The 15,817-nt window shown below is 40.7% G+C and overlaps 1 protein-coding gene across 18 annotated transcripts in view; it reads right to left on the reverse strand.

Moving 5' to 3' along the window:
* KIF1A (kinesin family member 1A) overlaps positions 1-15,817 on the reverse strand; it is a 2,189,582-nt gene that overhangs the window by 1,493,800 nt on the left and 679,965 nt on the right. For all 18 annotated transcript variants that reach the window (XM_044071047.1, XM_044071036.1, XM_044071035.1 and 15 more), the window contains exon 4: positions 10,357-10,536. In XM_044071047.1, coding sequence (XP_043926982.1) covers positions 10,357-10,536 — 180 coding nt within the window. The remainder of the gene's footprint in view (positions 1-10,356; positions 10,537-15,817) is intronic.

Genomic DNA, 15,817 nt, shown 5'->3' on the forward strand with positions numbered 1-15,817 from the left:
CAAGTTGCAGCTTCCAAAATCTCCTTGGTTGGTACCCCCCTGAGGAAGGCTGTAGATGTAGCTGTTGCCCTGGTAGAGTGGGGCCTAATGGTAGCAGGAACTGGTTTTCCATAATGGGTATAGCAAAAACTAATGCAATGTCCTATCCATTTGGAAATGGTTTGCTTTGATATAGCCTTCCCTTGTGAAGCTGTACCATAGGATACAAAGAGCTGGTCAGATTTTCTAAAAGCCTTAGTTTTATCCAAGTAGTAGTGAAGTTGCCTGTGAATGTCCAAGGAATGCAGGAGTCTTTCTCCTTTGTTCTGTGGGTTTGGGAAGAATGTGGGTAAGTGAATGGTTTGATTTAAAGACACACTGGAAACCACCTTAGGCATGAAGGAAGGATTAGTACGTAGAGAAACTCTGTCTTGATGGAAAATGAGGAAAGGTTCCACTGCCATTAGTGCCTGCAGCTCTGAGACTCTTCTAGCTGAAGTTATTGCTAGCAGCAGGGCAGTCTTCCATGATAGGAACTGTAGATCTGCAGAGAAAGCTGGTTCAAAGAAAGGTAGCGTAAGTTTTTCCAGAACAAAATTGAGGTCCCATGTTGGTGTAGGTGCTCTCCTGGGGGGCCTAATGTTTTTTGCCCCTCTGAGGAACTGCCTTAGAAGTGGATGCGAATATAAGGGTGGTTCTGTGTTGTAGTGGGCTGAAATAGCTGATGCATGGATTTTAATGGAAGAAAAAGAAAGTCCTTTGTGCAACATCTCAGTTAAATACTGTAGAATCTGAGGCAGGTGAGGCTGAAGTGTGTTTTGGCCTTTAGTTTGGTTCCACACACAAAACCTTTTCCATTTGTCTGCATAGGCCTTCCTGGTGCTGGGCCTCCTAGCTTCCAGAATAACATCCATAACTGCTTGGGAAAGAGGAGCTGGCTAGATGTTTAGGTGATTTTCCATGCAGCCAGATTTAAGGTTTTTAACTGGCTGTGAAGAATCTGATTGTTTTGCTGTGTGAGCAAATGGGCAGTTTGTGGTAAAATCCAAGGTGGGCCCTGGGCCATATTCCTCAATAGTGGGTACTGGCGTGGCCAGTCTGGGGCTATGAGTATTAGTCGTGGTCTCTCCTTTCTGACTTTCAGAAGCACCTTTGTGAGGAGAGGCAATGGAGGGAAGCATATACTGTCAGGTTTTTCCAGCTGAATCAGAGTGCATCCACTTTCCAAGCTTGATGGTGAAGTGTCCTTGTACAAAATTTTGTTAGTTGATAGTTTTGGGGACTGGCAAACAGGTCTATGTCTGGAAGGCCCCATTTTTGAGTTATCATTGCAAATACTTGTGGATCCAGTTTCCACTAGTAGGGATCCATGATGTTTCTGCTGAGGTCATCTGCCAATGTGTTCTTTTGTCCTGGAAGGAATTGAGCTTGTAAGTGAACTTGGTAAGCCAGAGCTGTGTTCCACAAGGTCATTGCTTGCCTGCATAGAGGGTAGGAGTGTGTATCCCCTTGTTTGTTTATGTACCACATTACTGTGGTGTTGTCCGTCCTTATTGTAAGTTGTCCTGGATGTAATAGATTCTTGAAGGCTGTCAGAGCATTCTGTACAGCTAGCATCTCTTTTTGATTGATGTGCAGATTCCTTTGATCTGCAGACCATACGCCTTGAACGCACTGTCCTGCATTGTGTGCCCCCCAGGCGTAGTCCGATGCATCTGTTGTCATAGTTTGCCTGGCTGGGGGCAAGGTGAAAGGCTGACCCTTGTTGAGGTGACATGCCAGTGACCACCATAGAAACTCCTGTTGTAGGCAGGGAATGAGAGATATCATTGTGTCCAAGCTGTGGCGGTGTTGAGACCATACGCTTTTTAGGTACCACTGTAATTTCCTCATATGCAGCTTTGCAAATGGTATTAGTAGTATGCAAGATGCCATGAAGCCCAAGGCCTGCAGAATTTTTCTTGCAGGTAGTTGGGTCTTTGCTGCCATTGTTTTGAAATATTGTGTCAGTTGTAGTTGTTTGTCTGGTGTCAGATAAGCCTTCTGGGCTGTTGTAGTCAAGCTGGCACCCAGGAATGTCATATTTTGTGAGGGTACTAGTTTTGATTTCTTTTCGTTTACTGTGTACACCAGGCAACTTAGAAGATGTTTTACAAAAGCCAGATGTTGTAAGAGGATGTCCTTGCTTTCTGCTTGGATGAGGTAGTCGTCCAGGTATGGGTATATTTGAATTCCTCTTTGTCTGCAGTATGCAATTACTGGTGCCAGGCATTTTGTGAAGACCCTGGGTGCAGTAGATAAGCCAAAGGGCAGTGCAGAGAATTGGTAATGGATTGAACCTGCAATGAAATGGAGGTATCTTCTGCAACTTTGTCTGATAGGGACATGCAGGTATGCCTCCTTGAGGTCCAACGTTACTAGCCATGCTTTCTTGCCCAACATGGGAAGAAGCTGCTGTAGTGTTAGCATCTTGAATTTGGGTATTTGTAAGAAGGTGTTTAGAATTGAAAGGTCCAGAATTGGTCTACAGGCATTGTCCTTTCTGGGAACTAGAAAGAGTCTTGAGTAAAATCCTTGGCCTTGCTCTCGAGTAGGTACCATATGAATGGCTCTCATGTCCATGAGAGCTGTAATTTGTTTTTGTGCCTCTGCCCATTGATTTTGTGGCAAGTTTGGCATTCCTCTTTTCATTGGCAAGGTGTGAAAATGGAATCTGTATCCTTGTGAAATTATGTCTAGGACCCATTTGTCCTTTGTGACAATGTGCCAGTTGTCTGAAAAAAAGTGCGAGTTTTCCTCCCAAGGGGGCTGCCAAGAGAGTTTTGCTTGGCCAGATGAGGTGCAAGTCATTGAGTTTGCCTTCTGGTAGTTTGGGACCTGTCTTCTCCTCCCTTCTGTGCTGCAGTGCCCCATTGTCGAGGTTTGTACTGGGCTTGTGGTTGTCCTCTGCCTCTTGGACGTCTGTATTTACCCCTCTGTGGCCTGTCAGTAGCTGGAAAGGACCAATTTTTTGTTGGCCAATTTCTGCTGAAGCAAGGCGGCTGTACCTGTAGGAAATCTTTGTCTGCATAGATTTTGCCTTATCCTCCATTTTCTTTAAGACTTCTTCTGCTTTAACTCCAAAAAGAACATCCTGCTGTAAGGGAGCATCTAGAAGTTTTGCTTTAACATGATCAGGCAGAGTTTGTTCTTTTAACCAAGCATGCCTGTGTATAACAGACCCAGTGACAGCTGCACTGCAGGAAGCCTCCAAAGAATCAAACCCACATTGTAAAGTATGTTTGCCCATCTGTTCAGTTGCATGCAACAGATCCTGCATTTCTTTCAATTCAGACTGTTGAGGGAGTGTGCTCATTTTTTGTTTTAACTGAGACATTAGAAATTGCTGATATTTTAGCATGTGAAACTGGCAATTTAGTGCCCTCATAGCTATTGTGGCTGAGGTGTAAACCTTTTTCCCCCACCTGTCTAGTGCTCTGGAGTCCCTTCCAGAGGGTACAGGATTTTAGCCATAGAAGCCTTAGCCTCTTTGGGACCCTGGGAGATCGTCTCTGGATCAGCAACAGGACTTTTGTAAAGAAATTTGTGGGAATCAGGCACTCTATAGTATCTGTCAGGTTTGGCCGGAGCAGGAGGCAGAGAGTCTGGGTTCAAACTGGATTCTAAGTAAACATCATCCACAATGTCTAAAACTGGGGGGATGGCAAGTGGTCTGTGCTGGGGGAGTAAAAGAAACTCTCTGAGCCTTTTCTTTGAGTCAGAGTAGTCCTGACCTTCCCAGTGAAAATGTTCCCTCATAGTGTGTAAAGTTTCCCCAAAGGAGTAGTCTTCAGGGGGAGAAGCTGAGGGAATGTAATCCTCAGCATCAGAATCTTCATAAGGGGAGAAGGAGTAATCTTGGTCCTCTGAGTAGCCTGAGGAAATGGACACTTGTTCAGAGGATGCATAATCTTCCTCTTGTCTAGGCCTTTTGTCAGTAGTGTCATGTCATGGCGAGTGTCGTCAGTCTGAAGACGCCTTCAGAAACCGAAGGTGTTTCTGCAGCACCGACATCTTTTTCAGCAGTGTCGTCAGTAGGGGCTGAACAAAATGGCTGCGTCGGCCTGGTACTTTCCGCCAAAAGTTCCGAAGCGATCTCGGGTTCCAGATCTGTGGTAGTCAGGGGCTGCGTCGGAGCCTCACTGAAGACCGGTGAACCAGAGACCGGACCAGCCGAGGCCTCGGAGTCTGGCTTGGGTCTAGGCTGCCTGTCCTTATCCTTGCGTTTTTTGTGCACATCGGTAGTCGGTTGCTCCGACGGCATAGTTTAGTTAAATTTTCTATCGCAGTAGTGTCATGCGAAATCAAAGCATCTTTTTATAGTACGCTTATTAAACCTAGCACAAAAATGACAACTAGTGACGTCGTGGTCTGGGCTTAGGCAAGGTATGCAGTAAGAATGAAAATCCTTATGAGGTATTTGCTTCCCACAAGAAATACAATTCTTAACTTTTTCTGACATCAGTCTGAGGCAAGAAAAGTTTCCCCAATGGGGTACTTAGCTTCATTGAAGACTTCGGTCTGAAATTCGAGTTCGAAAATCTCAGGAGTTGGCCGACCGGCACTTGCGAACTGCTTCTGCTTCGGGCACCGCGCGGCAAGAAAGACTGAAGAAGATGGCGTCGGATGCATTATATATACCCCTGGCGCACTCATGTCAGGGAAGAAGCGACAGCAACCGACGCCGGACCAAGACTTTGGAATTCCGGCCAACTGCAGGACCGCCTGACGACAGGATAACCCAAGTGTGATGACTGCAGCAGGGTAACACGATGAACATCAAGAAAATCTGCATGACAAAAAAATCCTCCTCTGTTGTGCATATCAACCTGAATTAGGGATTAAGTCAATGACTAAAGAAAGTGTATTGTACTTCTCTGTAGAAGACTTGATTACCACACTGTACATTTTGTATAAGTAAACTGCTGTGCAGGTTGACATGGAAGCACTGGGAAATTATAGTATGCTAATGTATAAATACAGGAGGAACAAGATTTTTTCATGTCAAGAGCATAAACTAAAAGTGCTTCTAACAAACTCTCCATACACTGATAGGTAGTTGAAGAATGTGCTCACTGTGCCGCTCAACTGTCCAGATTTCTGCAGAATGTTCAGATTTTTGCCTTATTTATATTTTGGTCTGTTCCTCATAAGCTTTGTAATTTTCTGGCAAATCACTGATTATTTATAGTCAGTAGATAATGACATGCAATTGTGTTTCAGACTTCAAATCCTTCAGAAAATACACGCTTATACAAATCCTTGTATTTTAGCAATTATCTAAGTTTCTAAGAGCAATCTTTAAAATCTGTCCCTGTTTTTAGGCCTTTGTTCTCCCATTATTTCATGCTTTGTCCAGATTTCTTCCACTCCGCTGCATAATTTGAGATACGCTTCTTTGTAAGACCTCATATTACAAATGACTGAAGGACAAACATGGATTCTTGGCCTTAATGGCAGTTTGAGCATTGAATTAGTCTGTCTCCACTTCAACGATCTTGTAGCCCAGGCCGGTATGACCCTAGCCCTGAGTAGCATTCTGCCATCACCCAGAATGATACTGCAGTACAAGGACAAAATGATTGACTTCAACAATTGGCTAAGCTTCTGGTGTCATTCTAAGGGGATCCAGTATCTGTCTGCTTGGGATGACATGGTCGACAGACCATGATGCTTTGCCACAGATGGCTTGCACCTGTCACCCCTGGGATTCCGGATACTGGCCTATAGTGTCTTTTTTAGGCAAGGTTCAAATAACAAATTCACCACCATAACAGGAACAGGCAAGCAAAAACTGAGGGTAATGCTACTCAATGCTAGAACTCTAAATCTCAAAATGCACTCACTCGAGGCACTCCTTAAAATAGAGAACATCGATATCTGTGCAGTGACTGAGACCTGGCTTAAGGCTCCAGAGAGCATCCCTGCACTACAAGGCTATAACTCATACCACACTTTTCGGCCATGTAACCTGGACCGAAACACCAAAGGCAGAGCTGTGTCCATATTCATTAAGGATATGCACACCTCCAGGCTAGTTGCTCAGCATAATGCATCCGAGGTTATCCAAGTGCAACTAACTCTGGGCAAAACTGCAATCCAAATTGTAGCTTGCTACAGATTCCCCACCATGCCCCAGGATTCCCACTCCACTTTTCTTGATGTATTGGAAAATATTAGGGTTCAACCAAGCACCCTAATAACAGGCGACTTTAACTACCAAACCTTTAACTGAGAAAACTACTCATGTACCATCTCCTTAGCTCAACACTTTCCAGAATTCATAAATTCCAATGCCCTGGATCAACTTATCCACACCCCCACCAGGGGCAACATTATCTTAGACTTAGTCATTACCAACATGAGTGACCGGTGTTCCACACCTGAAGTCAACTCCTCATTGGTCCGATCTGACCATAAGCTAATCACCCTTGATATCCACATCCCACCCCCACCCTCCATTAAGGAAACCACAGTAAAAAATTTCTCCAAAGCCAACTTCATGCTTCTTAAGACCGAAGTGGTGAACTTCATAACACCCATGCAGATGGACAATACAGTTGCAACTGCTGAATCCTACACAAATGCACTCTATAAGCACTTACACAAGTGCATGGATCGTGCTATCCCAAGCAAAACCAAGATGCTATCCTCCAAAAAAAGGAAGCCAATCTGGTGGTCCCCTGCCATAAACAAACTGTACAACAGAAGGTAGAAACTGTTGCAAAAGAGAGTAAAATCTCATGAGTAGAGGAGCTCCCAGGTCAGCCTCAGTAAGATGCTGAGATCCCTTATAAGATCCTCCAAAGCTAGCTACGAAAACAAAATTGCTACTAATTCCAAGGACAACCACAAAGCATTCTATAGCTATGCCAAGAATCTCGATGGCAACACCCAGATCTGCTCTGAGTTACAGCACAAAGGCAAGAAAATTACAGAACCAACTGATATTGCCAACATCCTGGCAGATAGGTTCAGTGCTAACTTTACCCCCCTCTCACCCCCTAAAGGGCACATATCTATACAGGAAGAATGCACAGTCCCTGTAATCACAACTACACAGGTAAAAGCTGCACTCTCTAAAGCCAAAAACACAGCATCTATGGGACCGGACAACATCCCAGGTTGCGTTTTACACGAAATTCAGAACGAACTGGCTCCCCACTTAAGCACCGTGTTCAATAATAGCCTCGCATCAGACTTTGTGCCCACTGAATGGTGCACAGCAACAGTTATCCCACTCCACAAAGGGGGAGCCACCACTGATCCTGGGAACTAACGACCTATTAGCCTGATGAGCCTCGTCTACAAGGCCATGGAATGTATCATCATGGAACTCATAAACAAAGACATTGGTAACCTCCAAACTCTGGATCCCACCCAGTTTGGATTTGTGAAAGGTATATCATGCCTCCTGAATCTGATCAACTTCTGTGAGGCAGTCACCAAAGCCGTAGATGAGGGTAAGGTGGTTCACACAGCTTATATTGACCTCGCCAAGGCTTTCGACACCATCCCCCATTCTTGAATTATAGCTAAACTCACTAAACTAGGTATAAATCCCTACGTCACAAGATGGGTTGCCAACTGGCTCACTGACAGAACCCACACTGTTAAAGTTGCAGACTCCAAATCTGACAGAAAAGCAATGACAAGTGGAGTACCACAGGGTTCCGTCCTGGGACCTCTCCTGTTTGGTATCTACTTCTCTGATGTACAGGCTAACACAGAAGGCCTCTGGTTAATGAAGTTCGCAGATGACTGCAAACTAGGAGCCATAGTCAAGTCCCCAAACGATGTGGACATCCTACAGAAGGGCCTTGCTGAGACAGATGCCTGGTGTCAGAGCCATGGTCTCAAGCTCAATACCAAAAAGTGCAGTGTCATCCCCTTTGGTAAAAACTCTGTACCCATGAACTACCACACAGGCAGAAATCTACTTAACACCAAATGCGTGATAAGAGGCCTTGGGACCCAGGTGGACAGTAGTCTCTCCTTTGATAGTCACATCGCCACAGTAGTCAGGAAGTCCTTCTACGTGGCACACCTCATCATAAAAGGGTTCTCATCCAGGAAAAAAGAGGTCATTGTTCCCCTCTACTCGACACTCATTAGACCCATTATAGAGTACAACACCCCTTTTGGAATGTACCTCACAAGACATCTGCAGCAGCTGGAAAGACCACAGAAATACCTCACAAAGAGGATTACTGGACTCAAACAAATGCCCTACACTGACCGCCTCAAAAAACTCTAGCTTTACTCCGTAGCATATCACCTACTCTGAGGTGATCTCTGCCTAACATATAAAGCTATGTCAAACCCAGAGCTGTTGGACATGCTGCACCTAAAGAAATCCCAATCCCTCTGAGCTACATGCTCTAGGGACCTAAACCTTGTCACCACAATAAACAGGACATGCTGGAGGGATAGATTACTGTCCCAGAGACTTCCCATACTCTGGAACAGGCTACCCATCTATGTCAAGCAAAGTTCTTCATTAGCACTCTTCAAGAAAAATCTTGATGAGTGGATGGGAAATAGGAAATACACCCCGACAGTGGCAAAGGAAAATAACTTTCTTGGGTGGCGTAAGCCAGGGAACCTTGTTGGCTAGGCTTACGTAGGCCCTTGGGTTGATAGCCTAGTACCTACCTATGAACCTATGAACAGAGTAAGCAGATCATAGGAGCCACAGGATCATAGGAGATTACTAGGCTATCGACCTGGAGGTCATTTTAAGCCTAGCCGTTTCAACCCACTATAATACCGTACAGGTACTAGTCAATACCCAAGCTTGCATTTAGTGATAACTGCTCATGTCCAGAAGTGTTGTGGGTGTTATCCCTGGTAAGAATTTACAGTCCCCCATCCACTCATCTAGGTTCCTCTTGAACAGTGTCATACAGGTGCTCTGCTTTGTAAACTGAAGCAGTTTATACCACAAACAGTTGGAACTCATCCAAACAGGCACGGAAATGAAAAGAATGACATCACGTAGAAATTAATTTTAAAAAATGATAAGTGTATAAACTTCTCAGATTTTTTCTTTTAATCATCACTTCTGGTAGGTGGCCACCACTTTCCTTCTCATATTCTACAGACTATAGACAACACACCACTACAATACAAAAATGTAGCCATGATCCTACGTACATGGGGTGATAGAGCCCTCTCTTTTGGCCATCATGTTTATCAGGGAATCCTTTTATTTAGTCCATGTAATAACCAAAAGATGATCACGAAGGTCTAAAGAGGTAATCATTCCCCTCATACTCTTCAATAACTGAGCCAGTTATTGAGTACAACATCCCTTTTGTGGTGTGCCTCAATAAACATGTCAAACCATTAGAAAGACCTCAAAGGTTCCTGACCAAAAAGATCACAAGCTTAAAGTTACTGAGTTACCAAGAGAGGCTTGAAGCTCTATCCTTTTATTTAGTGCCTTATACACTTTTGAGGGAAGATCTCTGTCCTGGACCCCCTGTTTCTCTGCAAGTTAAACATTTCCATCACTTCTAGGACCAGAGACCTAAATCTTCACCAACAGACAAATAAAATCCAGTGAAGGAACAGGTTTATAACCCAATGCCTCAGAAACCTCTGGAATAAACTTCCCTACATATGAAGCAGTATGACCTCTGGAATAAACTTCCCTGCATATGAAGCAGTATGACCTCTGGAATAAACTTCCCTGCATATGAAGCAGTACGACTCATTGTCATCCTTTAAACATAATCTGAAGACTGGATGGGTATTCAAAAATGTACTCCGGGATTGATTGGTATAGGTGTCCTGGAGAAAGGAGGTGATGTCTAAGGATATTAGCAAGTACTGGTGGATATTCATGAGACTCAGTGACCTTAAAATATCTATGAGTCTATGAAAATAAATAAGTTTAGTATATAATATGTGTTTAAGCTTCTCCCTATTGAAATGTCAGACAAGTGTCAACAAGCTGAAAAAAGACCAAAAACCCATGAAATGAACAAATCTTAAAGATCTCTCTGCTTCTTTAAAGTTCTTTTTAGCAAGGGGCAAGTCCTCATACCCCTCAAATGTATATATGTATGTATGTATGTATTAGATAAAAGGGAATGTATGTATGTATTAGATAAAAGGGAATATTCTGTGAAAGGACCATCTCAGACTTAGTATATGTAATGTATACAAGCCCGTTTTCCAGCCATTCAGTCTCTGTTTTTCTGGACTTGTTCAAGTGGGTTTTGCCATTTCAAATGGTTACCTGTTTAAGCTTTGGCCATATATAATATAATAACAACACTGTGCTGCCCTGTACCCCATCTCCCCAGAAACAGAATCAGCTTGTGCTGTTACCTGTGGAATGATTCCTTGCTGGTCTTTTTCTTGTTTGCCCATCATGGTATATGATTTACCAGCTCCTGTCTGTCCATAGGCAAAGATGCATACATTATAGCCTTCAAAGGAATGTAGCAGCATCTCTTCCCCAATATCCTGGTATACTTGCTGTTGTGAAGCATAGTTCATGTCATCAGGCTGCAGAAAAATGAAGAAGAACTTTAATAAATCAAACAGCATCATATAAACAGATTAATGCTCTCCATGTTACAGGTATATGCATTCAACCTTGTTATGCAATATATAATGAAACTAAGGCAAATTACAAAATAGTACCAAAAAGCTGAACCCTAGAGGTACATAAATTTACATCACTACACTTACTTCATAGCCAGAAACCTGGTGCTAATGGAAAGAGGTCTTTAAGCTAATGCACAAAATATGGGTGTCCCAGAAAAACAGCTGTTTGGTTTAGTACCTTCTCTGTCTAGGTAGTGCTCCAACTAACAGCCTGCTAGTCATACCTGGGTCATTACACAAGAAAAATATGGCTGCTAGAAAGACATCATCTGGGTGGGTTTAGTGATGTCCCATCATTGTAGCTTCTGTACTCCTATCACCTGATTGCTAACCAAGACATGCATGAAAAGGATATGACCATTAACATCACATAAAATACTTTAGTCAGTCCATGACACACACAATTCCATTATACCTATCAGATGACACCCTTCTCATACATTCAAGGGATGTATTTTAAAATGACTTATGCAGGTCCTGGCAATTTTATGCCATTTATTGTTAAAATACTTACTTTGATCACTATTAAAAAACAGTGTATAATATACTGTTAGACAAGTAAGCAACATCTGCTGCCCACGTTGGCTAAGTCTGAGCATTAGTGTCATGGAATACCTCAGAGAATGTACAGAAAGTAAAATAAATGGATGTCTGAATGCCTGACAAAACTAGTTAGGGCAGCTGTGGAGGCTTGGGTAAGCCAATTTAGAACCATAATATTCGGCAAATACTAGAAATTAATACATTTTGTACTTAAATCCTTTTTTTCCTGAGGGCTGTCCCAAAGCCACAACAGTCAAAATTAAGAAATGATCAGCCAAAAAGTTGATAACTAAAATAAAACAACCCCATTAAAAATCACCTGGTCACTTCTCCAAATAGCATTTTAGGATCACTTAGGTACTGCTATCGTTTATCATCTTAATTGAAAAAATAACACAACTGATACTATATGGCACCAATGTCTTAGCACACTAACTAACCCCATTTTATTTAGCCCACAAGATAAGCACCAAAGTCACAGTCATTATTAATGAAAAGCATGGCAGTGATTTCCTCATGTAGGTGACATGCAGAGGTATACAAAGAATACTCTCTTCATCTGCCTGTCCCTGCAACCATTATGAGCAATTCTTAACTAGGAAAAGCATTCCCTTGTCTTGGCAAATTGTATGTTTCTTGGCAATAATAAAACCAGGGCAGGGTCCAACCACACCTTCTTTATTTTACACCAATTAATAATTTAGACTTGCACTATAACTGGCTACCAGAAAATATTATCATTTTGGTAGCTTAGAACATAACAGCCATCATGTCCTTACATTAAATACTCAAGTGAAAACATCAGCAAATTATTACGTGAAATAAAATAAGTGTACAAAGCCTTTAAACTTTGCCTAATCTAATGCAATAAGGCTAAGGTCAACCCCACCCAAAATGAATTCACTAAAACAACTAAAAGAGAAGGAGAGAGTAATAGTGCAAAAGTAATTTTATAAACAGACAGAATTCTAAATGAAAGGGATCTTAATATAAAATGTAAGGCTGCATCCGTCCTTCAAAACCTCTTTTAGAAAATATCTCAGTATTCCCTTCCTGCCGACTATTCCCACTGCTCTAACCCCTCTGTACTTAAACCTCTTGTCATACTGATAAACTGCTAAAGTACTTGAGACTCTAGATCCTTAATGTAAGAAGTTCAGCCATCTGTTTAACCCTATATTAAATGTTATATTCATCTGTATATAACTGTATGTTTTATAAACCTGCTCACCTGTCTCTATGACTCTACAGAATTCTCATATATCTTTGTTTATTGTTAGGACTGTATATAATTCCTTTATAGTCTCAACAATTGTATAATTATATATACTTTACCTTTTGTTCTAGCAAGACATGTGATGGCATCAGATACGACACACACATTTAAATTCATGGTAGTAGAGAAAGTCAAAATAGGTTGTAGAGGTGGACCTATAAAGAACCTGGTAGAAAATAAGGAACTTGAATGGATCATTAGGATGCGGGCTAATATAGGCAGGGGGCTAAATGACAAAGTTTCTATTAAACCTGTACTTACTCATAAACCATTGCGCAGATAAAAAATTTTAAATGTAATTTTAAATATATTTTATAGGTTTATTCTACGACTACAGACTAGAATTGTCACTTTAAGTATGTCTATTATATTGTTTTTAATTTACAGCTTAATAGTATTGTCTTAATTGAACTTTGATTCTGATTGTCTGTTTGTAACTTTTAAATTTGAGTGAGTAATGATTTTAACTGTCTGATGAAGTAGCTCTTGCTATGAAAGCACTCACCATTGTTTGTACTTTGTCTATGGATTAAAACTGAACTTTATCTTCACCTGCCTTGGTCTGGTGCCTCCTATAATATTAAAATCTGCTTGGAGAAAATCACCCTTAAAATACAATCAAACCCTGATAAGGTTTGACAATAACTATTCTTCCAGAACAGTAGAACAAAGGAAAAATGTCTGGCCAATAATAAAACTGTCAAAAGAAAACAACATTAAAGCACACAACTGGCCTTTCCAACCAAGATAAAAATACTTTTTGCCAGTGAGATGAGAACCTTTAATGACTTAGATGAAGCTACTATATTCATCAAAAACAACAACACAGTGTCTATCCCAGAAGAAATGGAATGGATGGCCCCTACTCTTAAAAGAATAAAAGAAACAAATCCTTGGACTGATGCTAGAAAGAAGAAACAAAAAACTTAGTCCAAGATAGCTGTCCCAAAAAATAACTCTTACAACTACATCTCTCAAAGTATCAATTAATATGGTACATCACTTGTCATCTGTTTTTATTTTTTAAAAAAAGGAGGGTTTCTTAAACAACTGAGAAACTGTAATGATTTATTCAGAACGTTCAAAGAGTCCAATAATTCTTCACAAACAAAGGTAGGTCAAGATGAGTTACTATTTACATTATTGGGAAAGAAATAATGTATTATATAAGCCAAACAAAACAACATATAATACAAAGTTTCTATTCCCCTACTTGAACTCACTGAATACGTATCTTGTTCATTTTTCATTGATTTTACTTATAATAATTTAAGTAATTAATTAACTAATTCAACGAGGTACCATTCATCAGAGTTGAGATTCAAATGTAACAAATTAACATCATATATAATAGCAGTAACAGCAGAGTGTTTTAAAAAATGCTGTCATGGAGACTAATGGCTTCTTCAGTTAAAGTATGATTTAGTGATGCCATGCATATCCTAGCTAAGTAATAGTAGCAAGCTCTTAGTACAAACGTCATCATTATTCTAAGTATAGTTAATATTAATTATGGCAGGTATCACAGCTACGAGTGCTGTTTGATCAATCCTGATATTGTGTGCATGGATGTAGCTGTGTCTGGCAGCTAGTACAAATGTCATTATTATTGTCTAAACATAGTTAATATCAATTATGGCAGGTATAATAGCTTTAAGTGTTTTTTGACATGGTGTGCATGGATGCAGCTGTCTCTGGCAGCTGTTGTATGTTGGCGTTTTTGTCTCCCGGAAGCTGTGGGTTGCGGCTTGTGTATTAGGAAGATACATTTGGTGTTTAAGCCAGAGGGTGGATAAAACTGTGATTTTGGATATTTTGGCAGAGAATAGTTTGTTTATACATACATCTGCCGAGTGAGAGGTGGGAAGGCTGGAAGAATGCGTGGCTGTTATTACTTGTGTCAGCTTGTTGGGAGTTTTTTTTTTTTTTGTTTGCTCTCTGTTCTTTTCCTGGTTGCTGCCTCGCTGAAAGTGAGGGAGTTTAGGTTTGAAGTTGCAGTGAAGTGAAGCTTTGCTTCAGGTGCATTGTGAGCCTCTGGTATACAGTACACAGACACATTAACAGAAACAGACACTCCCAGGTTGCTATGGTAATGGAGACAGAGTGACGATAATGCTTAATGGCTCTGAGGAGCCTCCAAGATGATTCTCAGCAATGAAGTTTTTGGTTTTTAAAAAATATATATATATAATAAAAGGGCTGTTTTAAACCACATGTACACATATTGATGGTCTCCCAACACTTCGTTTAGCTCATTAATTTGATTCTTGATAAAAAAAATAAAAAAAAATAAAATAAATAAATAACAAGTGCAATTTTTATATTTAAAGTGTATTTTGGTCTAAACACATAAAGGACTTACATAAGAATGGAAGTCTGAGTTATTGTGAAAGACTAAGAGAATTTGGTCTTGTGCAATATCCTTTGCAGTGGTCTGGGAGGACAGCTTGCTTGGATGTGTTGGGCATATGGGGATAGCTGATTCTAGGGGTGTTTAGGGTTGCCAGGAAGTGCTAGAGAGTCATCAAATTTCTTTCATGGAAATATCTGAGGGAATGAAATGTGTTGTTCATAGGTAGAGTGGCCACTGCATAGAACAGTCTGGTAAAATGGAACAGGACAAACATTGGTTTGGATATTTTAAGAACAGCCTGGAAACACACCGCATGAATTAGTGAATAGTATTCTGACAAAACTGCATGGGCATTGTTTCCCATGCTTGAAGTAATGATATGTGTGTATGTAAGGATGGAAATATGCGTATAATAAATAAGAAACTAGAAGGGTCTCAAAATTTAAAGCCTATGGACTGTATAAATATGCTCAGAAGGAGCTAATAATAAGAATAAGCATTATAGCTTGTGGTCTCTCAAATAACTAAGCAACAGCCAAAAAAAACCACAACAGTTATGTAATGTATGATTTTAGTAAATCTAGACATAAAATATACAATCATCATATAAGATGAAGCAGTCTGCTGAATTTAGATATTAAAGACAGGATTTAATAACATGGGCTTGTGTGTAATAACACTACTGTTTTAACTTGTCATAAATGACATACACCACATTGAACATCAAGGGGAAGCATAATGATTTTCTTATATAAGTAAATGTGCATAACAAGTCATGCAATTGCTTTAACTTGAATTGTATTTTCCGTAACCCATCTTGACCATTTATAATATTTAAGTGGTTATCAAGGTAACTAATGTTTTATACATGACATCAAACTGACAAATTAGTTCAAGGGAAACAATAGAAGCCTGAACTTGAAATGTCACAGAATGTAACAATCATATTCTGAACAAATAGTATTAAATTGACAATAGACATTCAGTTTAACCTTTGCTGATTATAC

The sequence above is a fragment of the Protopterus annectens genome, chromosome 5.part0, assembly GCF_019279795.1.
Source record: "Protopterus annectens isolate FY-2018-M chromosome 5.part0, PAN1.0, whole genome shotgun sequence".
NCBI lineage: Eukaryota > Metazoa > Chordata > Ceratodontiformes > Protopteridae > Protopterus > Protopterus annectens.